The sequence below is a fragment of the Gossypium hirsutum genome, chromosome D03 (genome assembly GCF_007990345.1).
Source record: "Gossypium hirsutum isolate 1008001.06 chromosome D03, Gossypium_hirsutum_v2.1, whole genome shotgun sequence".
NCBI lineage: Eukaryota > Viridiplantae > Streptophyta > Magnoliopsida > Malvales > Malvaceae > Gossypium > Gossypium hirsutum.
Window position 1 is genome coordinate 49616253 of NC_053439.1, and position 21382 is coordinate 49637634.

General features: G+C 31.6%; 1 protein-coding gene and 1 pseudogene across 1 annotated transcript; one reads left to right on the plus strand and one right to left on the minus strand.

Annotated features, from left to right (window-relative positions):
* The first annotated feature begins 6480 nt into the window (after nt 1–6480).
* LOC107927062 (high affinity nitrate transporter 2.3) lies at nt 6481–8515 on the plus strand. Its single transcript, XM_016858031.2, has 2 exons — nt 6481–7468; nt 7555–8515. The coding sequence occupies exons 1-2, from the start codon at nt 6653–6655 to the stop codon at nt 8347–8349; spliced, it is 1611 nt and encodes a 536-aa protein (XP_016713520.2). The 5' UTR covers nt 6481–6652; the 3' UTR covers nt 8350–8515.
* Nucleotides 8516–12932: 4417 nt separating this feature from the next.
* LOC107927067 (cell division cycle protein 48 homolog) lies at nt 12933–15772 on the minus strand (annotated as a pseudogene).
* Nucleotides 15773–21382: the final 5610 nt, after the last annotated feature.

Below are 21382 nucleotides of genomic sequence, written 5' to 3' on the forward strand. Positions count from 1 at the left end.
GATGAATTGAGTTTTAATTCGATTGGCATGGATATTGCTGTTAATGCAGGAAGATGTGGGTTCGCGTATGCTAAAACGCATTATCCTCCTATGCATGAGTAGTTCTAGGTATTGTGTCAAAAAGAATAGATATGATCATAACCTATAATAGATTATAAAAAAAAATTAATTTTGAGACCAAAATTGAAAGATAAATATTTTCAAAAGCCCAATATTTTTATAAAACAACAAATAAATTTGAGGAGATTTTTATCCTTTTACATACAATTTAAAAATACATACACGTTATAGAATTTAAACTTAAGACCTCAAAATTTTCTTTCAATTTTATGATTTCAATCAAAGTCACATTTAAGTTTTTAAATCATTTTTTAGAACTTTGTTACATAATATTTTCACTCAGGTTATAAATGTGTCGATAGCAGTTATTAATACTCTCGTTGTGGGTGCTCTCCAAAGAGGTAAACAACTGGCAATTGAAATATGTTTTATTCTCATGGGTAGACTAGAGACCGAACCCCTAATCTCATAGTTAAGGGATGAAGTAAACAACTATCACTGTACCACACCACATCTCACGGCTATTTAATTTTATTGTGTTTGTGAAAATTATGGCTGTGTATGAAGAAATTAAAATAAACACAAAAAAAATATTTATAAATTAAAAAAAGTATTAACAAAATATTAAGCAAGTTTTACTAGTTTGTGAAAATAAAATTACATAACTAATTAATTAACTATGAATGGTAAAAAAAATGGTAGTTTGATATTAGTAACCAAAACTAATATAAATATATATATAGTTATAACCAATTAAAATTATAAAATTATAAAAATTATAATTTAAAGACAAAAAGAGTTGCAGATAAAAGTAAACTTTGTGTAAAAAATTATAAAAATTTAAAATCATAATTAAACTAATTGTACAATATTAAAATTTTTTGTTTGTACAATCTTTAAAAGATAGACATGTTGAAGATCCATACTTTCTACTCTTCGATCTTAATTGTTTTGATTTTTAAAAATTTGATGTAAATAAATTAAATAAATTATCAATGCATTAAATATTAATACTATTTTTAGTTTAATATGCACTATAATTGAAAAATCGAACCGAAAATTAGATCGGTTTCTTGTAACTAATAATAATTTAAGGAAATTTCAAAAAAAATGAAAAATAAATATAAATTTAAAATATAGATATTATAATAGTATCTCATCGTCTATTAAATAATTTTTACTTTTTTCGGTGAATTATAATAATAGGGCAAAACCTAAACAACAAATGCAACTAGTGCGACTCAAACCCAGGCCACACATGGGGCAGTGAACACCCTTGACCATCAAGCCATCACATGAGGTTCAAATAATTTTCACTTTCTCACTTAGTCCCTTATCAATGTTAATAATCTATATTTAATCTATAATCATTAGTTGATAGACATAATATTTCAAAACATCGTGAGAAAAAAACATTCACAATTGCGTTAATATTATTAAATATCAAATAATAATAAAAGTATCACCACAAATTGGAGAAATTCTTTATTAGATAATTAAGTTCACTTGCATATTGATGGGACAGTTAATTTGAATCTAGGTTTTGCGTCCGCAGGGAGAGTGGTGAGAAATCATCTAGGGGAATGGATTATGGATTTTAATCATTCATTGGGGAAGTGTTCAATCTTTGATGCTGAGTTATGGGGTATCTTAGTGGTGAGAAATCATCTAGGGGAATGGATTATGGATTTTAATCATTCATTGGGGAAGTGTTCAATCTTTGATGCTGAGTTATGGGGTATCTTGAATGACCTGACACTTTTACAAGAGCAAGGTTTCGATAGGATTTTGATTCAAACTGATAGCCTCAGGGTAGTTCATACAATCTAGAGGAAAATTGTAGCTAACTTAGTTTTAGCTCTGGTCAGACGAATTTTGCATCTGCTACAGATGACAGAGCATTGGGTGGTAAGACATATTCCTAGGGAGGCTAATCATGTTGCAGATCGGATTGCCAAGATGGTTGCTACTGATATGGAGGAGGTAAATGTGTTGGCTGCAGCTCCTATAGAATTAATTGAAACTCTTGATAGTGACAAAGCTAGTGGTGCTTCCGACTTTGCATAGATAATATAACGTCCGTGAATTAAGGGAGCTACTAACCTTTAATATTCACAAGCATAGAAGGGCCCGACCGGTCCGAACATTTCGCATTGCCCATGTCGTGCAGATGCACCCCTAACCCCCCAACAGGTTTGGATTTGCACCCCTCTTGCGTACAAAGAAGAGCATTAGTTTAGTCATTCCATAACCATTAAGTTGGTTCATATATATAAACATATTCCACACTTCATATCTAACCAATGTGGGACTAAGCTTTCCATTTTCCTCAACATAATTCACAAGTGGCTTACTTTGAGCATCAATTTCTCATTCATCACTCAACCATTTTGAGCAAATGATGTACCGTTGTAAAGGTCTCATAGGGTAGAATATAAAACCATAATTTTATGATCCAAATCTTCACCTTTACTAATTGAGAATATGCCTCAAAGCTTCCAAAAATCTATTTTTTTTCCAGCAGCTGCTACTATCTCAACGAAATCAAGTAGCTCTTCAATCCAAAACTTGTTCTCATTAAATTGAAACCCTCTTGTAGCTAGTTGATGGGTAACTTAGTACTACTTAAACATTAGGTATTCAGTAAGTCAATATTTGTTTACATTTTATTTTGTATGCAAAAATCGTTGAAGATAAATACAAACGATATTAATGTGAATAATGATATTTTATTTAAACCAATTTGTTCGAAAAATTACAAGTACAAATGAAAAATAAACTAATTAAACTTAGGGTGCTAGATCCTAATAGTTCCACTATTGTAGGTGAAGCTATGTCATTCGTAAGTCTTATATCCAATGTACCAGCTTTCAGCTCTATTAACAATTAAACTCAAGATTTTAATACATTAAAGTATGCGAGTCACGCACACATAGTCCATCACTTACTCAAGATTGAGGTAAGCCACACCATGAACGTGACAAGTGAATAAATCTGTAAACGAATTTAGGATTTATTTTACTTAGATTATGTCTGATGTACTGTCAATTCACATCTATGTCTCTATGTAAGTCATCTGCTTCGACACTCAAGACAAAGTATCCTCCGAACTAGACTTGATAGACAATATAATATTTTTAATTGATTTGCTCAATTTTTATTAGACTATGGATCATTTAAATTATCTAGTAATATAATTTGTCTTCTTGCATTGTTATCCAGCCATACAATGCAACTTAATATTAGTTAAATGTTAGATAATCAATAAGCTAATATTTAATTCACATTTTGTTTTGCGTGGAAAAATTGTTGAGAAAATTATACAAATTAATTTAATGTAAATGAAAATTTTATTTACGCCAATTTATTCGAAAAATTACAAGTACATTTGACGATATTACTGTACTAAGGGCACTAGATCCCAACAACACCATATTCCAGAAAATGACCAATGAAATTTCCAAATTGTGTGGCCATCACTTCCGACATCAGATCATTTGATAAATCATGAATTTGATTCCAAAAATTCACACAAAATAAAGGTACCTGTAATGGATCTTTGTTGTCCAATAATTGATCTGGAAAGCAAACTAATGATTGTTAAAAGCCCATGGCCAAACTATTAGCTAGGCGGATAGAAAGACATGATTGATACGATATTGATACTTTGATAACTTGTAGATACTTAATTTTGGTTACTATTTCAGGAAATTATACTACCAAGCTTAAAATAAGTAGCATCGTTGCTTCACTTAATATCAATTCCAAAATAACAATTATTGTTCAAAATAGATTTTGTTCAGAACAACCGTTATTTGAGAATAGCTATGCCATAGATAACTATGCTCAATCCAAGGCTTCAGTTTAGAACAACTATCATTTAGTGTCGTTGTCATTTGAGAATAGCTTATGTTAAGACTAAGATTTAGAGTAGCTCTTGTTTAAAACAATTATGTTTCAAGAATAACCATGTTCAAAATAATTATTGTTTGGAACAACTTCTATTCTTTTGAAAAAAATGTGTTTTAAAGAAGAGCCATTATTTCAAAACAAGCTCTTCAAAAAAGCATTATCATAGAACAACTCATGTTCAAAATAACTATAAGTTGAGAATAACTCACATTTGGAATAAATCAAAATAACCCTTATTCAGAAACATTCCTCACCTTGCATATCAAGAGATGTTCTGTGGAAGATGTTTTATAAGGTATCATTTCACCAAAGTAGAGGTAGAAATAGCCCTATAATATGGCAAGGTTCTTCACTCTTGAGACGTTCTAGAGAGCTTAGCTTAGTGGGTTAGAAAGGTAGTTAAGAAGTTTCCTATTAACTTTTCGTGTAACATTGAGTGATTCTCCTTTTTTCTTTCAGAAAAATAGTGAACTTTTACTCACTATTTATCATTCCCATTATCATTATAACTTAAAATCTTTATGATAAAAAAAAATATCAATGCCTTTGTAATTGAAATCTCACTCTTTATTCCTATTTAATGTTAACTTTGTTACCCTCATTCTTTAGACGCTATAAATAAGAGTCTTTCACAATTAGTGAAAGGATTTTTGGCACTCTTGGCAATTGGATTCTCCCAATTCTCTCTAATGCCTCTCAATTTATTTCCTTGCTCAACCTTTTCTTCAACCACACACAACTTTCTTCCACCTTACAAATCACCACTTGTTGTGTTCAGTGTTACATGGTCTGTTTCAATCTTCCTCTCTGCCTTCTCTCGGTACATTCTATTCACTCATCTATAACACTTATTCTTTATACAAAAAGAACTCTTTACATAATTAAAACACTTTGAAATTTGAAAATTAATTTAGAATATGAATAGTAGTTTGAATACATCATAATTAACCCATAAATCCATTTAAATAACACAAACCCAAAAGGAATATCTTAAGAAATTAATAATATAAAATCACCTGAAAAAAAAATAAGAGAAAGCAAAAAGCCTCCACATAATATGAATAAATGATCCTAAGTCTGACTTTAAAAAGCTTAACTTATTTAAGTTTTGATTTGATAAAAAATTAAAAACTCGAAGTCAAAAAGGTTTAATCCCTAAACTTGATAAAACTTAAATTCAAAAAATTAGAATCGAGACTGGCTTTAAATCAAATTTAATAATAAAAATAAATAATCAAATTACAATTAAATATTTTATAAAAGTTTTACCAACAAGTGTTTGATACACTAGTAAGGTACATTACACTCTTAAGGAGAAAATGTAAGTTTGAACTTTGAAGACGACATTATTGAGAGGGAGAGTCACAAATATCGAACATGAACCATAAAACATATATATAGAAGATACAAAAATAATTTATAAAAGCTTTAATTATAAAATTTTTAGTAATTTAATTATGTATTTTGTGTATTATAAAATAGTAATTTTTGAATAAATGAGATTTACCATGATCACATTTAAATACAAAAGTCTTAGTACCTAATTTTTGTGTTCTTTTTTATCTTTACCCTTTTCTCATTGCGTTTCGTTGTCTTCAATTTTTTGAAAAAAATTATGTTATTTAACTTTTAGTTTAAATTACTCAAATATAAGATTGAAATCTAAAAAAATCCTTTTAACTTTCATTACTTTTAAACCCTAAATTAATTAAATTAAAAAACATATTATCTTCTAAATTATTATAATACTATCATCCAACTAATATTTACGTGAGATAAATTCAGGAAGAGCGATGTTGCAATAGCTAAAAGATCAAGAATCAGAATTAAATTTATTATAAGGTCATAACTGCTGGATATTTGACTTTTCATATGCACGGACCATTTTCGAGCAAAAATGGGTGCTCAACTAAGCCATTCGCAAGTTGATTTGAAAGTCGATCAACGACAAAATCAAATCATAAAGAACCAATATTTTTAAGAATTAATGTATGATGCATTCACGGTTTGTAGGTTTCTTCATCCTCAGTTATATTATTAATAATGTAGAATAAAAAAATTATTAAAGGATTTACAAATAAATATTTTTAAATACCTTTTTAATTTCAGTTTCGAATTTTGAATTTTTTAAGTTTAAGAATTTTGATGTTTTTATATTTATTTATGTTTAATAATTGTAATTAATTTTTATTTTTAAATTATTTAATATTTTTTATTTTGTATATTATCTTATTATTTTTAATATATTTTAATATCTAAATTAAAAATAAATGGAGTCCATTCAATCTTAAAAAAATTTGTCCAAACTTGAGTTTTTAATTTTACTTCTCGAGCAACCAATTACTTCAAGGTAAAAACTTGGATATGGTTGGTCATGGCTAGGGGTACGTAGGAGACCAATAATGCTCCTCTAATACCTTATAATATTTCAATTTTCAAGCATTATTTATTTTCTATAGAAAAAAAAAAGATTTATATAGTCAATTTTATTCAAAAGTTCTTTTAATAATTTATTTAATTGTTTTTTCTTTCAAGTGCATTTTTATAATCAACCAATACCACACCCTGTGCAAGTTCCTTGCCTTAGCTCAATTATAAATACCCATATCTTCTCCTCCCCCGATACATTAAACCAAGCAACTTTCTTGTTTTCTTTACATAACAGAGAATCAAGAAAAAAATGGCTGAAAATGAAGGTTCCATGGGGACTTCAATGCATGGAGTAACGGGTAGAGAGCAAACATTTGCCTTCTCAGTTGCGGCATCACCAAGTGCCCCAACTGATAGCACCATGGCGAAATTTGCTTTGCCCGTTGATTCAGAGCATAGAGCCACAACTTTCAAAGTCTTTTCATTTGCTAAGCCTCACATGAGAACGTTTCACCTTGCTTGGATCTCCTTTTTCACTTGTTTCATCTCCACCTTCGCTGCAGCACCCTTGGTTCCCATCATCCGAGATAACCTGGATTTGAAACAAGCAGATATTGGGAATGCTGGGGTTGCTTCAGTTTCTGGGAGTATACTTTCCAGGCTGGTTATGGGTGCTGTTTGTGACCTAATTGGTGCAAGATACGGCACTGCCTTTCTCCTATTGTTATCGGCCCCCACCGTTTTCTGCATGTCCTTCGTTGCCGATGCGCAGGGGTACTTGGCGGTCCGATTCATGATCGGTTTCGCGCTCGCCACTTTTGTGTCGTGTCAGTACTGGACCACCATAATGTTCAATGGGAAGATCATAGGGCTTGTGAATGGGTGTGCTGGTGGATGGGGTGACATGGGCGGTGGTGTGACTCAACTGTTGATGCCCTTAGCTTTTCAATTAATCCAGCTAGCTGGTGCAACCCCTTTCACTGCCTGGAGGATTGCCTTTTTCATCCCTGGCTGGTTCCATGTCATTATGGGCATCTTGGTTCTAACCCTTGGCCAAGACTTGCCTGATGGTAACCTTGCTGCCCTTCAAAAGAGTGGTGAAGTTTCCAAAGACAAGTTCTCCAAGGTAAAGTCCTTAATCCAACAAAATAAAAACCCGTACTCGTTATTCTTACATATGGTGCTGACCTGTTTTTCGTTTTTTCTTTTTAGGTTTTTCGACATGCCGTCACCAACTATAGAACATGGATCTTTTTCCTCCTTTATGGCTTCTCAATGGGCATTGAATTGACTATTAATAATGTCATCTCAGGATATTTTTACGACAGATTTAACCTTAAAATCCACACGGCCGGGACTATAGCAGCAAGCTTCGGCATGGCCAACTTCTTTGCTCGTCCCTTCGGTGGCTACGCCTCCGATAAAGCCGCAAGATTGTTCGGTATGAGAGGCAGGCTATGGACCCTCTGGTTCTTCCAAACCCTAGGAGCTGCCTTCTGTATCTGGCTCGGCCGAGCCGACTCACTCCCCATCGCCATCTTAGCAATGATCCTTTTCTCGCTCGGGACCCAAGCCGCATGCGGTGCGACCTTCGGTGTCGTCCCATTCGTCTCGCGGCGGTCGTTGGGACTCATATCGGGCCTCACCGGCGCCGGCGGGAACTTTGGTTCGGGTTTGACGCAGCTAGTGTTTTTCTCCAGCTCCAGATTCTCCACGGCCACCGGCCTTTCGTTGATGGGTGCAACGGCTGTCATTTGCACCATACCCGTAGCGTTCTTGCATTTCCCACAATGGGGAAGCATGTTCCTTCCGCCATCAAAAGACCCTGTAAAATCAACCGAAGAATATTACTACATGAAAGAATGGAGTGAAGATGAGAAAACGAAGGGTTTGCATGAAGGAAGCGTAAAGTTTGCTGAAAATAGCAGATCCGAACGTGGAAAACGGGTCGGTAATGTGGTTTTATCGGCACCGACTCCGCCGAATTCTACGCCGGTTCATGTTTAATATGCATATGATCAGTTTAAATCGATGTATAATTAGCTACTAAAAACTGAGGTTATTTGAGAGCTGCTGTCTTAATTTCCTCTCCTATTAGTTTTTTCACCTTGTAAAATTATCCATAGCATGAGATGATTTATTAGGTATGAAAATTGGCTTTTTCAGTTTTTTTTTCATTTATTTGTGCTTTAATTGCTAAAGAAGGATATAGAGGTTAGAGTGGTTCTACCTGGATCCAAACCTGATTTATTCACAAATAGTCTGGGTGGGATTGGATAGACCATGCGTTTACCTTAGTGTAAAAATAACAGTAGTAGTAAGATTAAATATTGTAACGAGAGATAAAAAGTAAACTAAATTCACCATATCGAATTGCCCATCCAAACTTACCCTCGATCCATTTAAATCTAAATATGAATTTAAACCGAAAATAAACTCAATCCATACCATACAAGTTAATTAGCTTGTAAGCTATGCAAAGCATGAGATTACTTACTAGGTGTGGAAATTTGGCTTTTTCAAGTTTTTTTCTTAATTTGTACTTTGATTGCTAATGAAGAATATAGATTCATATCTGCGTTGAAAATCTGGTTCCTTTGCGTTATCGTTCATGCAATAGTTAGACTGATGGGATATGGTCTAATTGTGATTTTAGTCCCTTTATTTTTATAGTACTATTAAAGGTTTTTTTTTTAATATTGTAAGTTTAAGTATTCGATATGTTGTTGAAGGAGGTAACTTTGTTAGGAGAAGATTGTGACATATCATTTGTCACTCTCTCAAAAGTTCAAAACTTGAAGAGACAGTAGGTTAATAAAATAAGAGTGCCTCATCAGGATGCTTGAGAACAAAAACCATGCAAAATTGGACTCAAACCCTTATTACAAGTGAATTTATTATTAGTTGAACATAATTGACTAAATTATCATGTGACATTGATTGTGTGTCCGAATAATAGTAATAATAATAATAATCTATTTCATCCCTTTATCAACGAGAACTAATAGTATCATCAATTTAAACCTATTAGAAAAAATAAAAGGACTCGATTATGCTAAATTAAAGTTTGCTTTAAAAAGTAAAAAATTAAATTAAATTCTCAAAACTTTGCATGACTAAAACTAGAATTAGGCCCATGAAAAAAGGAAAGATAACTTGAGAGACGAAAACCACTATTTTTAATTGTATTATTATATTAGGTATTTCCCAAAATTGCAGGAGAAGTTGACCAAAACATATGATAAGCTATAAGTACAGTTTGTTTAAATGAAAGGTACAGTTTCTTTTTTGCTGTACACATGCCCAAATTCTTTACTCTTCCGTTTTGCACAATAATTAATTCATCTATTTTAGTACCTCAGAGCATATATATATATATATATATATATATATGCAGGGTGTATTCTACCAGTGCCATAATGCAAGTTTCATGCAGCTAATTAGTGTGGGAATATTTTTATTTAAAACTAGCAAATACCAATTATTAGGTAAATTATGTTAGAGGTCACTCAATTATGGTCTTTTCTTTTTTAGTCATCCAATTATGAAAAGTTATAAAATGACTATCCAATTATTAGTAAATTTCTTTTTTAATCATCAAACTATGAAAGGTTACAAAATGGTCACCCATATATTCAATTTTATCTTTTTTATTCACCTACTAGTTAGGGTAAAAAAAGAAACACCAAAAAACTCAAGATAGTTAGATGACCAAAAACATTGAGTGACCATTTTTTAAACAATATCAAATTAGTTTTCACATTATTATAAAAAAATTGTATGTAATTTTTTCCACGAATGTTTTAAAAAATAAATAATTGAAAATATTAATTTTAAGTTGTTTTATTTTTTTAAACGGATTATTAAACGAGACCCTGTTATCTTGATATGTTTAATTTTTTTAAAAAATAAATAAATTCTTATTAAATAGATATAAAAAAATTAAGAATAAATCAATTTAACGTGTGAGATTTAAATTTTGCTTAGAAACTAAAATTATTTGCTTCATATGGAAAGGGCATTGAAAATTATAAGAGTAGGTGAGCAACTCAGTAGATTCTCAATCCCAGTAATCTTTGAATAAAGCAATCCAATGGTTGCAATATTTCAAAAAGTCAAGTACTTCCACTCTATCTACCACCCTCTTTTCAATTTTTAAATAGAGGATTTTGACTAAATGTTAATAAAGTTAGAGTCTAAACTACGTTATTTGCATTCAACTGTCAATATCTTCCTCTAAAAGTTTTTACATGCGACGGAGCATTAACGACTACAGCCAATTGATTCATTTTACTTCATGTCTCCTTTGCGAAGCAATCAGCAACATTGTTACTTTCTCTCAAGATATGTCGAAGCTCAACTTGACATTCTCTATTGCACCACTCATGAATCAGTTGAACTTCCACTGTATTACTGTTTGTTGCAAAGCCATTCCTAATAATATCAATCAAACAGGGCACTGTTGCTTTCCCCCTCAACCATGCTATCTTCAAGCCTTCCAGGATAGTTCAAACTTCAATTTGAAAGATATCAGCCATACTTGTTACCATTTCAAAACCCACCAAACACCCTTTGCTTAGTCCCCTCAATGCTCCTCCTTTTGCCGCCCGTTGTCTGCTTGTCAACGTCGAGCCATTGTTTCCAAACAATCTTGCCCATGTCGGAGCCGAAGCTATTAACTTCTGACTACTCCGGCTAGCATTGTAATAAAATTCTCTCTCTTTAACTTCAAATGTAATAAAATTCAAATCATACAATCATTTCAACTGGTATTTATAAATCTTTACCTAAATTCGGGTTGAGTTAAGTTGGGCGAGTCATTCCGTTCATGAATAAAGTTATATGTATTTTGAGACTTAATGAAATTTTGGCAATATTGATCAAATTTAAAGTCTTAAAAATTTAAGCACTTAAGTTAGCTCGAGTGTCATATATGTATTATTTTATATCTAAGTTTAGATATTTTACTGTTTCTCTAATTCTTATTAAAGTCGAATGTCCAACACTAATAAATAAGTATTATAATAGAAGTAGATATTTCAATTATAATTCGAAAATTTAATTGGGATAACTTGAATAAAGATACTTAAACTCAAATGATCCAGACCAAAGATAAGTTGAATAAATAATCTAACTTAATCTGAAATTGAAATAATTCGATAAAAAGAAAACCCGAATATCTCAAACTCAAAATAATTTAAACTTAAAATATTCAAACTTGAAATAATCCTAACACAAAAATTTTAAAATTTAAACCAACCCAGATTTATAATAACTTGAATCAAAATCAATCCGATAGGTTTACATAAAAGTGAAGGAAATGGAAATGGGCAATAGCAGGTGAGATTATTATCTTGAGAACTTTGAATTATAGTGTGGACTACGTATTTGATGAACCCAAGTTCGCAGGAAGAGAAGAACGAAAGAAAAACTACTTTCTACTTGCAATTTCCAACTTTTCCACGATGGTGTGTCAGATGAAGTTGAATAAGTGTTACAAATTTTAATATTTTTAAATAAGATCTCGAATTTCAATATTGCAAATGGAAAAAGCAGTTTTGAAAATGCTTGGCTTCCTCGAAATTTAATGTAGTTACAGAATATTTTTTAAAAAATTACAGAATTCAACCTTAAGAAAATCTTTATTTTAGGACTTAAGTTTTTCAACATTTTCAGTTAAGTTGTTACATTGGCAGGCGTTGCCAAATTTGAATAATAATCGTAAGACAGTATTTTTAATCTAAAATCGTGATCTATCGATTGAGTGTTTATCTTTTTCAAGAATAATTTTGATTCGAATCATTATTGTACTATAAAGATTCATCAAATTTTTATCTTTTGCTTGTTGATAATATGAGTGTGCGTTAAATATTATTCATTTAAAGATTAAGCATAAAACATATTAGAGAGAAAATATATCATAAAAAGGTTAAAATATGTCATAAGTCCATATACTTTTCGAAAATTTGAAATTTAGTTTCTCTACTCTTTTAGATTTCAAATTTCGAGTCCAACTGCTAATATTGTTATTTTTTTTTGTTGTTGCTAAATTTAAGTTCATTACAACATCTTTTTTTTAATTACATGGCTATGGAGTGAGTAGATCTTTTTAATTCCAAAATGTCACACCAACAAATTTAACAAAAGTAAAAAAAAATAAATTTCAAATTTATGAAAAATACAAGAAACTTACGGGTATTTTAAGCTCATAAAAAAAATATAAGTTGAAATATCATACGCCAAGCATGATCAACATTGAGGTTAAGCAAATTAAGAACATGATTGATAAGATGAGGATGTTATTGCAAGTAGAATGAATAGAACTTTGGCCTATAATAATATGTATGCCAGGTTTTACTTAGAATTAGGTGTTAAATTGTTGATTTGAGTCTTAACTTGATTGGTATCGGTATTATTATCAGTGCAAGAGGTTGTGGATTCGAGTGCGCTGAAGCGTATTATTCTTCTATTTAAGAATCAGGGAGAGGCTATGAATAGTTCTAGATATTGTATAAAAAAAGGCACAAATATAATAAGAAAATCCATAATGAGATTTAAAAAGAAAAAAAAAAGATTTAAGTGCTAAGAAATAAGAAAAACTTGTATAATCATATTAATAGATCAATGATACACAAGCCCATAGGGTCACACCATCCTCAAAAACCATGTCATGTAGTTAGCAAGTTAATGGCCCAAATCTATAAAAACTAGTACTAGTAAATAAATCCTAAGAGAAAATATAAGCTGGGTAACATAATCCTAGTTATACAAATCGTCTTGGTCACCCCCAGCAGCAGTTGCGGATGTTGAAAACTTGAATTCGGATCCGAAACCTCTCGACTGCTACAATGCCTGAGCAAATGACAGGTATTTTCGGATATCGGCATCGGTAACACTCCTTCGAGCGGACTTCATGGACTCCTCGAAATGTGCAGCCTTGATTTTTGCAATCTCTTCCTCATCGATTGCCTCACGATCCTCTCTTCTTCTCCTTTCCTTCTATATGTCCTGCAAATAGTTCCATTTTGATTTAATTTTTAGTTATGAAGTTATTGACATCCCCCGAGCATCTTAAAACATGCATATCAAATACAGCTCGATCTTTCTATAACCATTTATAATGAAACTACAGGCAGCAAAGTGTACCTTCTCAATGTTCTCTCTGATGGCATATTTGCATGCTCGTTGGCAAATCTCAGTAATATCAGCCCCGCTAAAACCTTGGGTGTAAGTAGCCAGTGCACTCAAATCAACATCTTTAGAGACGGGTGATTTTCTCAAACAAGCCTTGAAGATTTGATGACGTGATTCCTCGTCAGGGAGAGGAATATAGATTAACTGGTCAAGCCTTCCAGGCCGCAAAAGTGCCGGGTCTATAATGTCGGGTCTGTTGGTGGCGCGGATGATAAATACAGTCTTTTTGGCTGACTTGCCATCCATTTCAGATGAGTTAAAATACCCCCAACACTGCTTCCTCTCTGCACCGATTACATAATGTCATCAGATGAGTTAAAATACCCCCAAAACATATGCATATAAGATTGAAGTCATTGATGGAGCAAATAAAATAACTGTATAGCAATTGAATCGAGCTCATAAAAGAAAAGGACACAAGATGCAGACTGTCTGGCCTTGTCGAATATTTCTCGAACATTGGCTTCGCTCTCACCGAACCACATAGTGAGCAGTTCAGGGCCTTTGACACTGATGAAGTTTGCTTGGCATTCATTCGCAATAGCCTTTGCGAGGAGAGTTATACCACATCCGAGAGGACCGTAGAAAAGGACCCCTTTTGAAGGTGACATACCGAATTTCTCGAACTTCTCCAGGTGCTCCACTGGATATTGCACCGTCTGCCACAACAAACAGAAACACACAAATACAAGTGTTAGCAACAAGCTTGAAAGCAAATTTTATAAAAAAAAATAGTTGAGGCTACAAAGTGATGAAATAATGATAAACACCTCTTGAAGTTCTCGTTTAACATTCTCAAAGCCTCCAATATCCTCCCAGCTCACATTAGGCACTTCAACGACCTGAGTCACCAAATCAAGCACCCAATTTAATTTCAAATGAAAGTAAATCACTTACTGTTTCACGCAGAGCAGAGGGATTGCTAGGTCCATGGGCAGTTTGGAAATGCTCGTTTGTAACCGCCATTGAGTTAAGTATGTCGGCATCAAAGGAATCATCCTCCAAGTCAATCACATCCATCTTCTCTCTGATGCATTGCAGCTCAGCTTCCATGCATAAAGCAGCAAGGTCGGACCGACATTAGCATCAGTGTCTTTTGCAATCCGTTCTAGATCAACCTTATCGGAAAGCTTCATGTTCTGGGTATGGATGCGAAGCACTTCAAGACGACCGACTTCATCCGGAACACCAATCTCTATCTCCTTTTCAAACCTGCCCAATCTTCTCAAAGCAGGATCGATGCTATTTGGACGATTAGTAGCCCCAATAACAATCGCATGAGCCCTTGATTTCAATCCACCCATGAGAGTCAAAAGCTGCGAAACGGTCCTTCTCTCGACTTCACATTGGTCTTCTCACGCTTAGGAGCAATCGAATCAATCTCATCCATAAACATGATAGATGGAGCATTCTTCTCAGCTTCTTCAAAAGCCTTCCTAAGGTTGCTGTCACTCTCTCCAGCCATTTTGGACATAATTTCTGGTCCATTAATGCAGAAGAAGAAAGCTCCGGTTTCATTAGCAACTGCTCTGGCTATTAAGGTCTTGCCAGAACCCGGAGGACAATAAAGCAGAATCCCTTTAGGTGGCTTAACACCGATTGATTTGAAAAGTTGAGGATGCCTTAATGGCAATTCCACCAATTGCACTCACGAATCTGAATCATTTGCTTCCTAATGCCACCTACATCATCATAACTAACTTTATCCAATCTATCCTCATCTTCTCTTCTAACAGGTTCCCCCTCGCAAAAAAATTCGGTACCTGCTGCAACAACACAATACTCTGCTGGGTCGGTCTCCATAACCTTAAACTCGACACTCCTCATCCCTCCTCGAACCTGGAATAGGTCTCCTTTCCAAAGAGGACGGTAACAATCCGACAAATAAGCTGCAAACTACAAACTAATGATACAAATATATAATACAAGAACGGCAATCATATGTGCAGGGAGCAGATTTAAAACTTACGCTTCAAGTATGTATGAAATAGATTCCCCGAAACCCTTCAACAGTATCGTCGATGGGAAGGATGTGAATACGGCTTGCGTACGGAATATCAGCGCATAGATGTACAGATACGACATCTCCAAGTCGAACTCTCAGATTCGACCGAACAATTTTATTCATTCGAATTTTTTATAAATCGCGTGTCTCATCACCATGAGCAATGCAAATGGTATCCTTTGTTTCTTTCCCTACAAGAAACCAAATCCCACCATCAACCGGAGATAACATTCAAACTTTTCAACTAACATCACTTTATTCCATAAAATCTAACTATTACCGCAATATTCTAAAACTACAAAGCAGGCTTGATGTAAAATTAATTAAAAAGCTTTGAAACTTAATAATTTAAATAAATATATATAATAGTAACTCATTGTACCTTGATGAGAATAGTGTCCCCATGGAAAAACTGCAAGTTGTCTATGGTGTCGTGGTGGAAACAAATAACGGAGTTATCGTCGTCGACTGCTTCATCAACTACCTGTCGCTTCGTCGACCTTTTCCTTTCTAAAATTGCTGTCGATTAATCTTTCGATATCGAGTTGTAGCTATGTTAGGGAGACTCCAACCAAGTCATTAATACCTCCAAACTATTTGAGTTTAATTGAAAAATAAATAAATTTGATTCTGCAATTACCAAATTAAACTTAAGCCATCGGTAGAGTCAAATTTAAGCCTAGTAATATTCGGTCCAATGTCTTACCAGCCTTATCAAGCTTTCCATTTTTAGTGTATATATGTTAAATATTTTATATTATTAAATTACTTTATTACCTTTAATATATATTATTAATTCAACTTAATTATTAAATCAAGCTTGATCTTGAATATGTACAGTTTAACTAAATTCGAACTTAAAAATAGATATTTAATTTCCAAATTTCGAGTCGAACTCGGATGAGCTAAATGATGGTTATAAAGTGACTTGCAATTGTTTCAATCTTTCTATTCATCAAGTTGGTTCGATAAAGTGTTAGTAAATAATAAAATAACTAAAAATAAACAATTAAAAATTTGGATGAAAGAATTAAAAGAGTTGCCTTCAAAAATAATTTCTTAAGATAAATCAATTAATAAATAAAATTATAATTTAATTTTTTGAAAATTTAATTGGTAGAAGAGTGATTCTTATTTGATATCCACCAAACTATTAACTTTTTGGGAGTGTGACATTTTTTCACCATAAAATTATAAAAATTATTTAATTTTTATTTATTTAAAATAAATAAATAATATTAAAAATAGATATATTAAATTACTTGTTTGCTAATAATAAATGTCACTAAAAATGTTAACAATAAGCTAACTTTTGTTAATAATAAACATCATTAAAAATGTTAAAATTAAAAAAAAAATTATTTGATGGGACAATTTCAAAATTGAGTATCATATTTCTAGTAAAGTGCTTAATTAATACTTTTCTAATATACTAAATACTGAAATCTTATGAGGCAAATGTACTAAACAGCACTATAATTTTTACTTCATGTAATCAAATATAAATGCATGCAATCTTAACTCGTTTTTAACTAACATCTTAACCTTACTCAGCAACACGTCTTAAATTTCATCCCTTTCCCGTACCAATTTTCTCAACAGCAGAATAATGTAATTAAAACCTCTACCCGCCACTCCTTTCTCCATCATCCTCGTCGTTTATTGTTTTGTCTCCGGCGACGTAACACACCAAAATACCCCCTTTTATCTCATCTTTTCTTCTCCTATATACCTTCTTTTGAAATGAACGTGAATCCCTTTAAATCTATCATTTAAATTTGAGCTAAGTACTCACTTGATTTACACACATTGCAATAAATTTGACATTTCACGAAATTTTTTTTCGTGATTTTAAACTTAAAGGTAGATATTTTCAATGACTTTTTTTTGTGCGAAAAGATGAAGTAAAAAAAATTGTCACGATAAATGAACTTTTAGTGACGTTTTGGGTAATTGTCAGTGACATTTTTAAAACGTGACAGTTGAGCATATTTCGTGATGTCTTAAAATCTCACAAATGTAAAATTTTTTATGATGTTCTTTTTTATATCATGACAAGTAAAACCACAACTATATAAATAGTTTTTATGTGATTTTTTTTTGGTATATATTGACATTTTGCATTTTTGGTGATATTTTTGAAGACTCGTAAATTTTATTTATCTGAATCGATATTAAATTTATTGTTTTCCTACTTGTTTTTTGGACTCTTGATTTATAATTATATATACTTTTTTTTTATAATAAGCATGTGGTTGTAAAACTAGAGTTTTATATGGTATAAAAATATTATAATATATAGTTCTAGTCAATGATGTTTGAACAAGATCAATCAGTTGGAACAAGAATCAGCTGGGATACTGGTCTGGAGAATGATATCAGTCTAGGTTTTTTGTTTTTAATATTTTTATGAGTTTTTTTTATGATTTTTTCAATCGAATTGGTTGGACAAGCAAATCGACGATTTGATTGATTCGTTTATTGGTCTAATTCTAAAAACATTTATTATAATTTATATAATTCAGATTATAATAAAAGAATAATAATAATAATGCTTTTAAAAAAATTGAACCATGACTTTTTTTTATTAATAATCTAATTCTTTAACCACCTCACTAATTTTCAAAATTTCAAAATTTATATTAGTTATTATAATAGATATAATATTAAAAAAGTTTTAAAAATGCCCAAAATGGTTTAAAACCTTGCACTCTTACTTAAAGACTAATACACTAACCATCACACCAAATTCTTAATTCTATCATTATTTACACTAAAAATTATAAAATTAGACTTTGGGTTGCCTCCTTAATAGATCCTTCAATTTTTTTTTCTTTCACTTCAACCTTTCATTTCATTTCTTTCATCTAATTTTTTTTTCTCAAAACCCTAGCTATACTATAACAGTCTGAATTTTAGTGGTGCAGGAAAAGGTGCTTTCGAAGCCCTATTTTCGTAAACCGGATCCGTAAATATTTACAAAACTGGTATAATAGAATATTAAAGCTTGATCCAGTAATTTTGTTGAATTAATAGTTAATTTTGGTGTAGGGACTAAATTGTAAACATATTGTCGCTATAGGTTTTAATTGGCCAAAGACTTAGGGACTTAAATTGCAATTAACTAAAGGTTCAAAATGGTAACTAAACCATTTTGTAACATGAATTAGTGGCTTATGATGACATCTTTCAGGGCTTAGTATCTTGATCTCAAAGGCAGTAGCCAAACCTCCCAACTTGAGGATCAAATTGTAAAGTTTATAAAATAATTCAAGGCCAATATCGTGATATCCAAGGTGTGATATCGCGATACTGAAAATAGTCCATTAAGTCCTTATTTTAGGTAAAATACCATTTGGTACCTATTTCGAAGCTTTCCTCAACCCTACACATTCAACTCAACAATTCACCATTTTTACTTGAATCAACCATACCAAAAACATGTCACAACAAACCATTAAATCATTTCTAATCAAACAATTCATTATAGCTTCATTTTAGCACAAATCATACCATTTTAAATTGTTCAACTATAAACATTCATTTAACCAACTAATCATTCAAGAATCAACTTCTCATCTTTGCAATTTATGTTCAACCATGCTAATTTCAGTGCCATACATAACTTAATCACATTACCAAAAACATACCATTTCATGTAGGCTTTATCCTTACCAAAATCAACCATTATAAAGATTGCAAGCTAGAATTTATCATTTAACATTAACATATACAAACACCTATGTACATGCAACAAAACCGAATTTTAAAATGATTGAAAAGCTACCGAATCAGTAATGGGATAGTGTGAGCTTCTCGACGATTAGATAGACAAGTTTTGCAAGTTGGCAATCTACAAGGAAAAATGGAGGAGATGGAGTAATAATACTGAATGCTTAGTAAGCCTATATGAAACTTACTCAACTTACCTTAACAATTTAATAAGCTAAGCATTTAACACAATAACAATCAAATGGAATTCTTTAGCATATCTTGAAATAGCTAACACATAACATCATATACAACCAATAGGTTAGCCCATTTGCATATCAAGAACTTATAACACAAATCATATACAACAATTCAATTTAGTAACATGTACAAACCAATTCATATTCAAATTGAAAGCATATGTAATTCAATCCATTTCAATAATTCCATTTCCATTAGGTTACATTTCGGCCCGAAAGAACTTTAGTAAATCGAACGCAGATACACGAGGCTATAGTTCTCACACAAGCTAACGGTGATCAAGCTAGCATTTATGAATTTGCTCACACAAGCTAACATTTATGAATTTGCTCTCACAAGCTAACATCGTATCGAGGTTATCAGTCCAGGCTAAACCAATGATACATATAATCCGAGAATCTACAACAAATGTTGGATCTCATATAACCATGTAAATTCCTGATTGTTTCCATAATTGTCCCTAATGACATGCCATACGTATCCTAATCTTTTACTAAGTTTGCACGAGCATTATTACTATAATCATATCATTTTAATTCCTATAACAATATATACATGTCATATCAATCTTATAAACATTCCATTTCCATTTTGGTACCTTCTACCTATACATAAATACCATATTTTTCATACTTTGCAATTGAGTCCAATTGATGCCAAAATCACCAAGTTCACATTTATATAAACTAATAAGAAAAATAATTACAATTTAATTATAACATGAAATAAAACATCAAGTTCCATATGAACTTACTTGGCAAAACAACAAACGAACAAGCCTTTAAGGACTAATCAACAATTTTGCCCTTTTCCTCGATTATCTTCGATTTGGTTCAATTCCGAATTTATAAAAACATTCAGTTGAATTTATAAATTCCAACATATTATAACATCTTATTAAATGTATGAATGAGTCCAATTTCATATTTTGAATACCCCTAAGATTTTTTATTTTATTTAATTTAGTCCCTAAAACTGAAATTATCATAACTTACAGTTTTGAGCGTGGGTTTTAAAAACGATCTTAATTACATCCTTATCTGACCCTTTATTATCTATTATTACAGAAATTTCACATCAATTTCAAAATTTATAAATTTTAGTCTTTATGTTCAAAAACTAGTAATTAAACATTACAAATTAATCCTTTTTCAAATATAAGTTTAAAATCTATCCGTTTAACACCTATTTCTTGAAGAACTTATCAATGAAAACTTTCAAAAACTTTAACAGTTTTACAAATTGGTACATGAGCTAGCTAAATCAAGTTTCTATGACCTCAAAAACATAAAAATTACAAGAAAAAGACTTAAAATTACCTAATAATTAAAGGGCCGAATGCCATAAAGCTTCAACAATGGCTTCTTGATTTCCTTTGGTCAATTTCGGTGAAGGAAGAAAGATAAAAGATGACAAAAAAGCACTACCAATCCTTTATATACTTGTTTTAACCTTAAGCATAACTAATTAATTAAAACATAATTACTTAAACTTTAAGCATGCTTAACCAAAAATAAGTCGAATTCCTTATCGTCCACCACTGTACCAAAAATAAGTGGAATTCCTTATCGTCCACCACCGTTTGACTATTTAAAATGATTAAATTACTCAATGGTCTTTTGATTAAATAAAAATTTAAAGCGATAAATTTTTAAATTTAGTTCTTATGTCTTAATTAACTATTAATTTTATAAAATTATTGTACCAAATTTTAATAAAATTTAATACTAATCTCATAAATATTAAATATTAATATTTACGGACTCGGGTATCAAAAATGAGGTTTCAAAATCGTCGTTTCCGATGCTACTGAAAATCGAGTTGTTATAATAGTATTGTTAATTAAAAAAATATATTTTTATCCAATAT

Bases quoted from the DNA above. Each gene is read 5' to 3' on its own strand.
- LOC107927062 (XM_016858031.2), top strand. From the start codon at position 6,653: ATGGCTGAAAATGAAGGTTCCATGGGGACTTCAATGCATGGAGTAACG. The intron at 7,469-7,554 runs GTAAAGTCCTTA...TTTTCTTTTTAG, and splicing joins CCAAAGACAAGTTCTCCAAG to GTTTTTCGACATGCCGTCAC.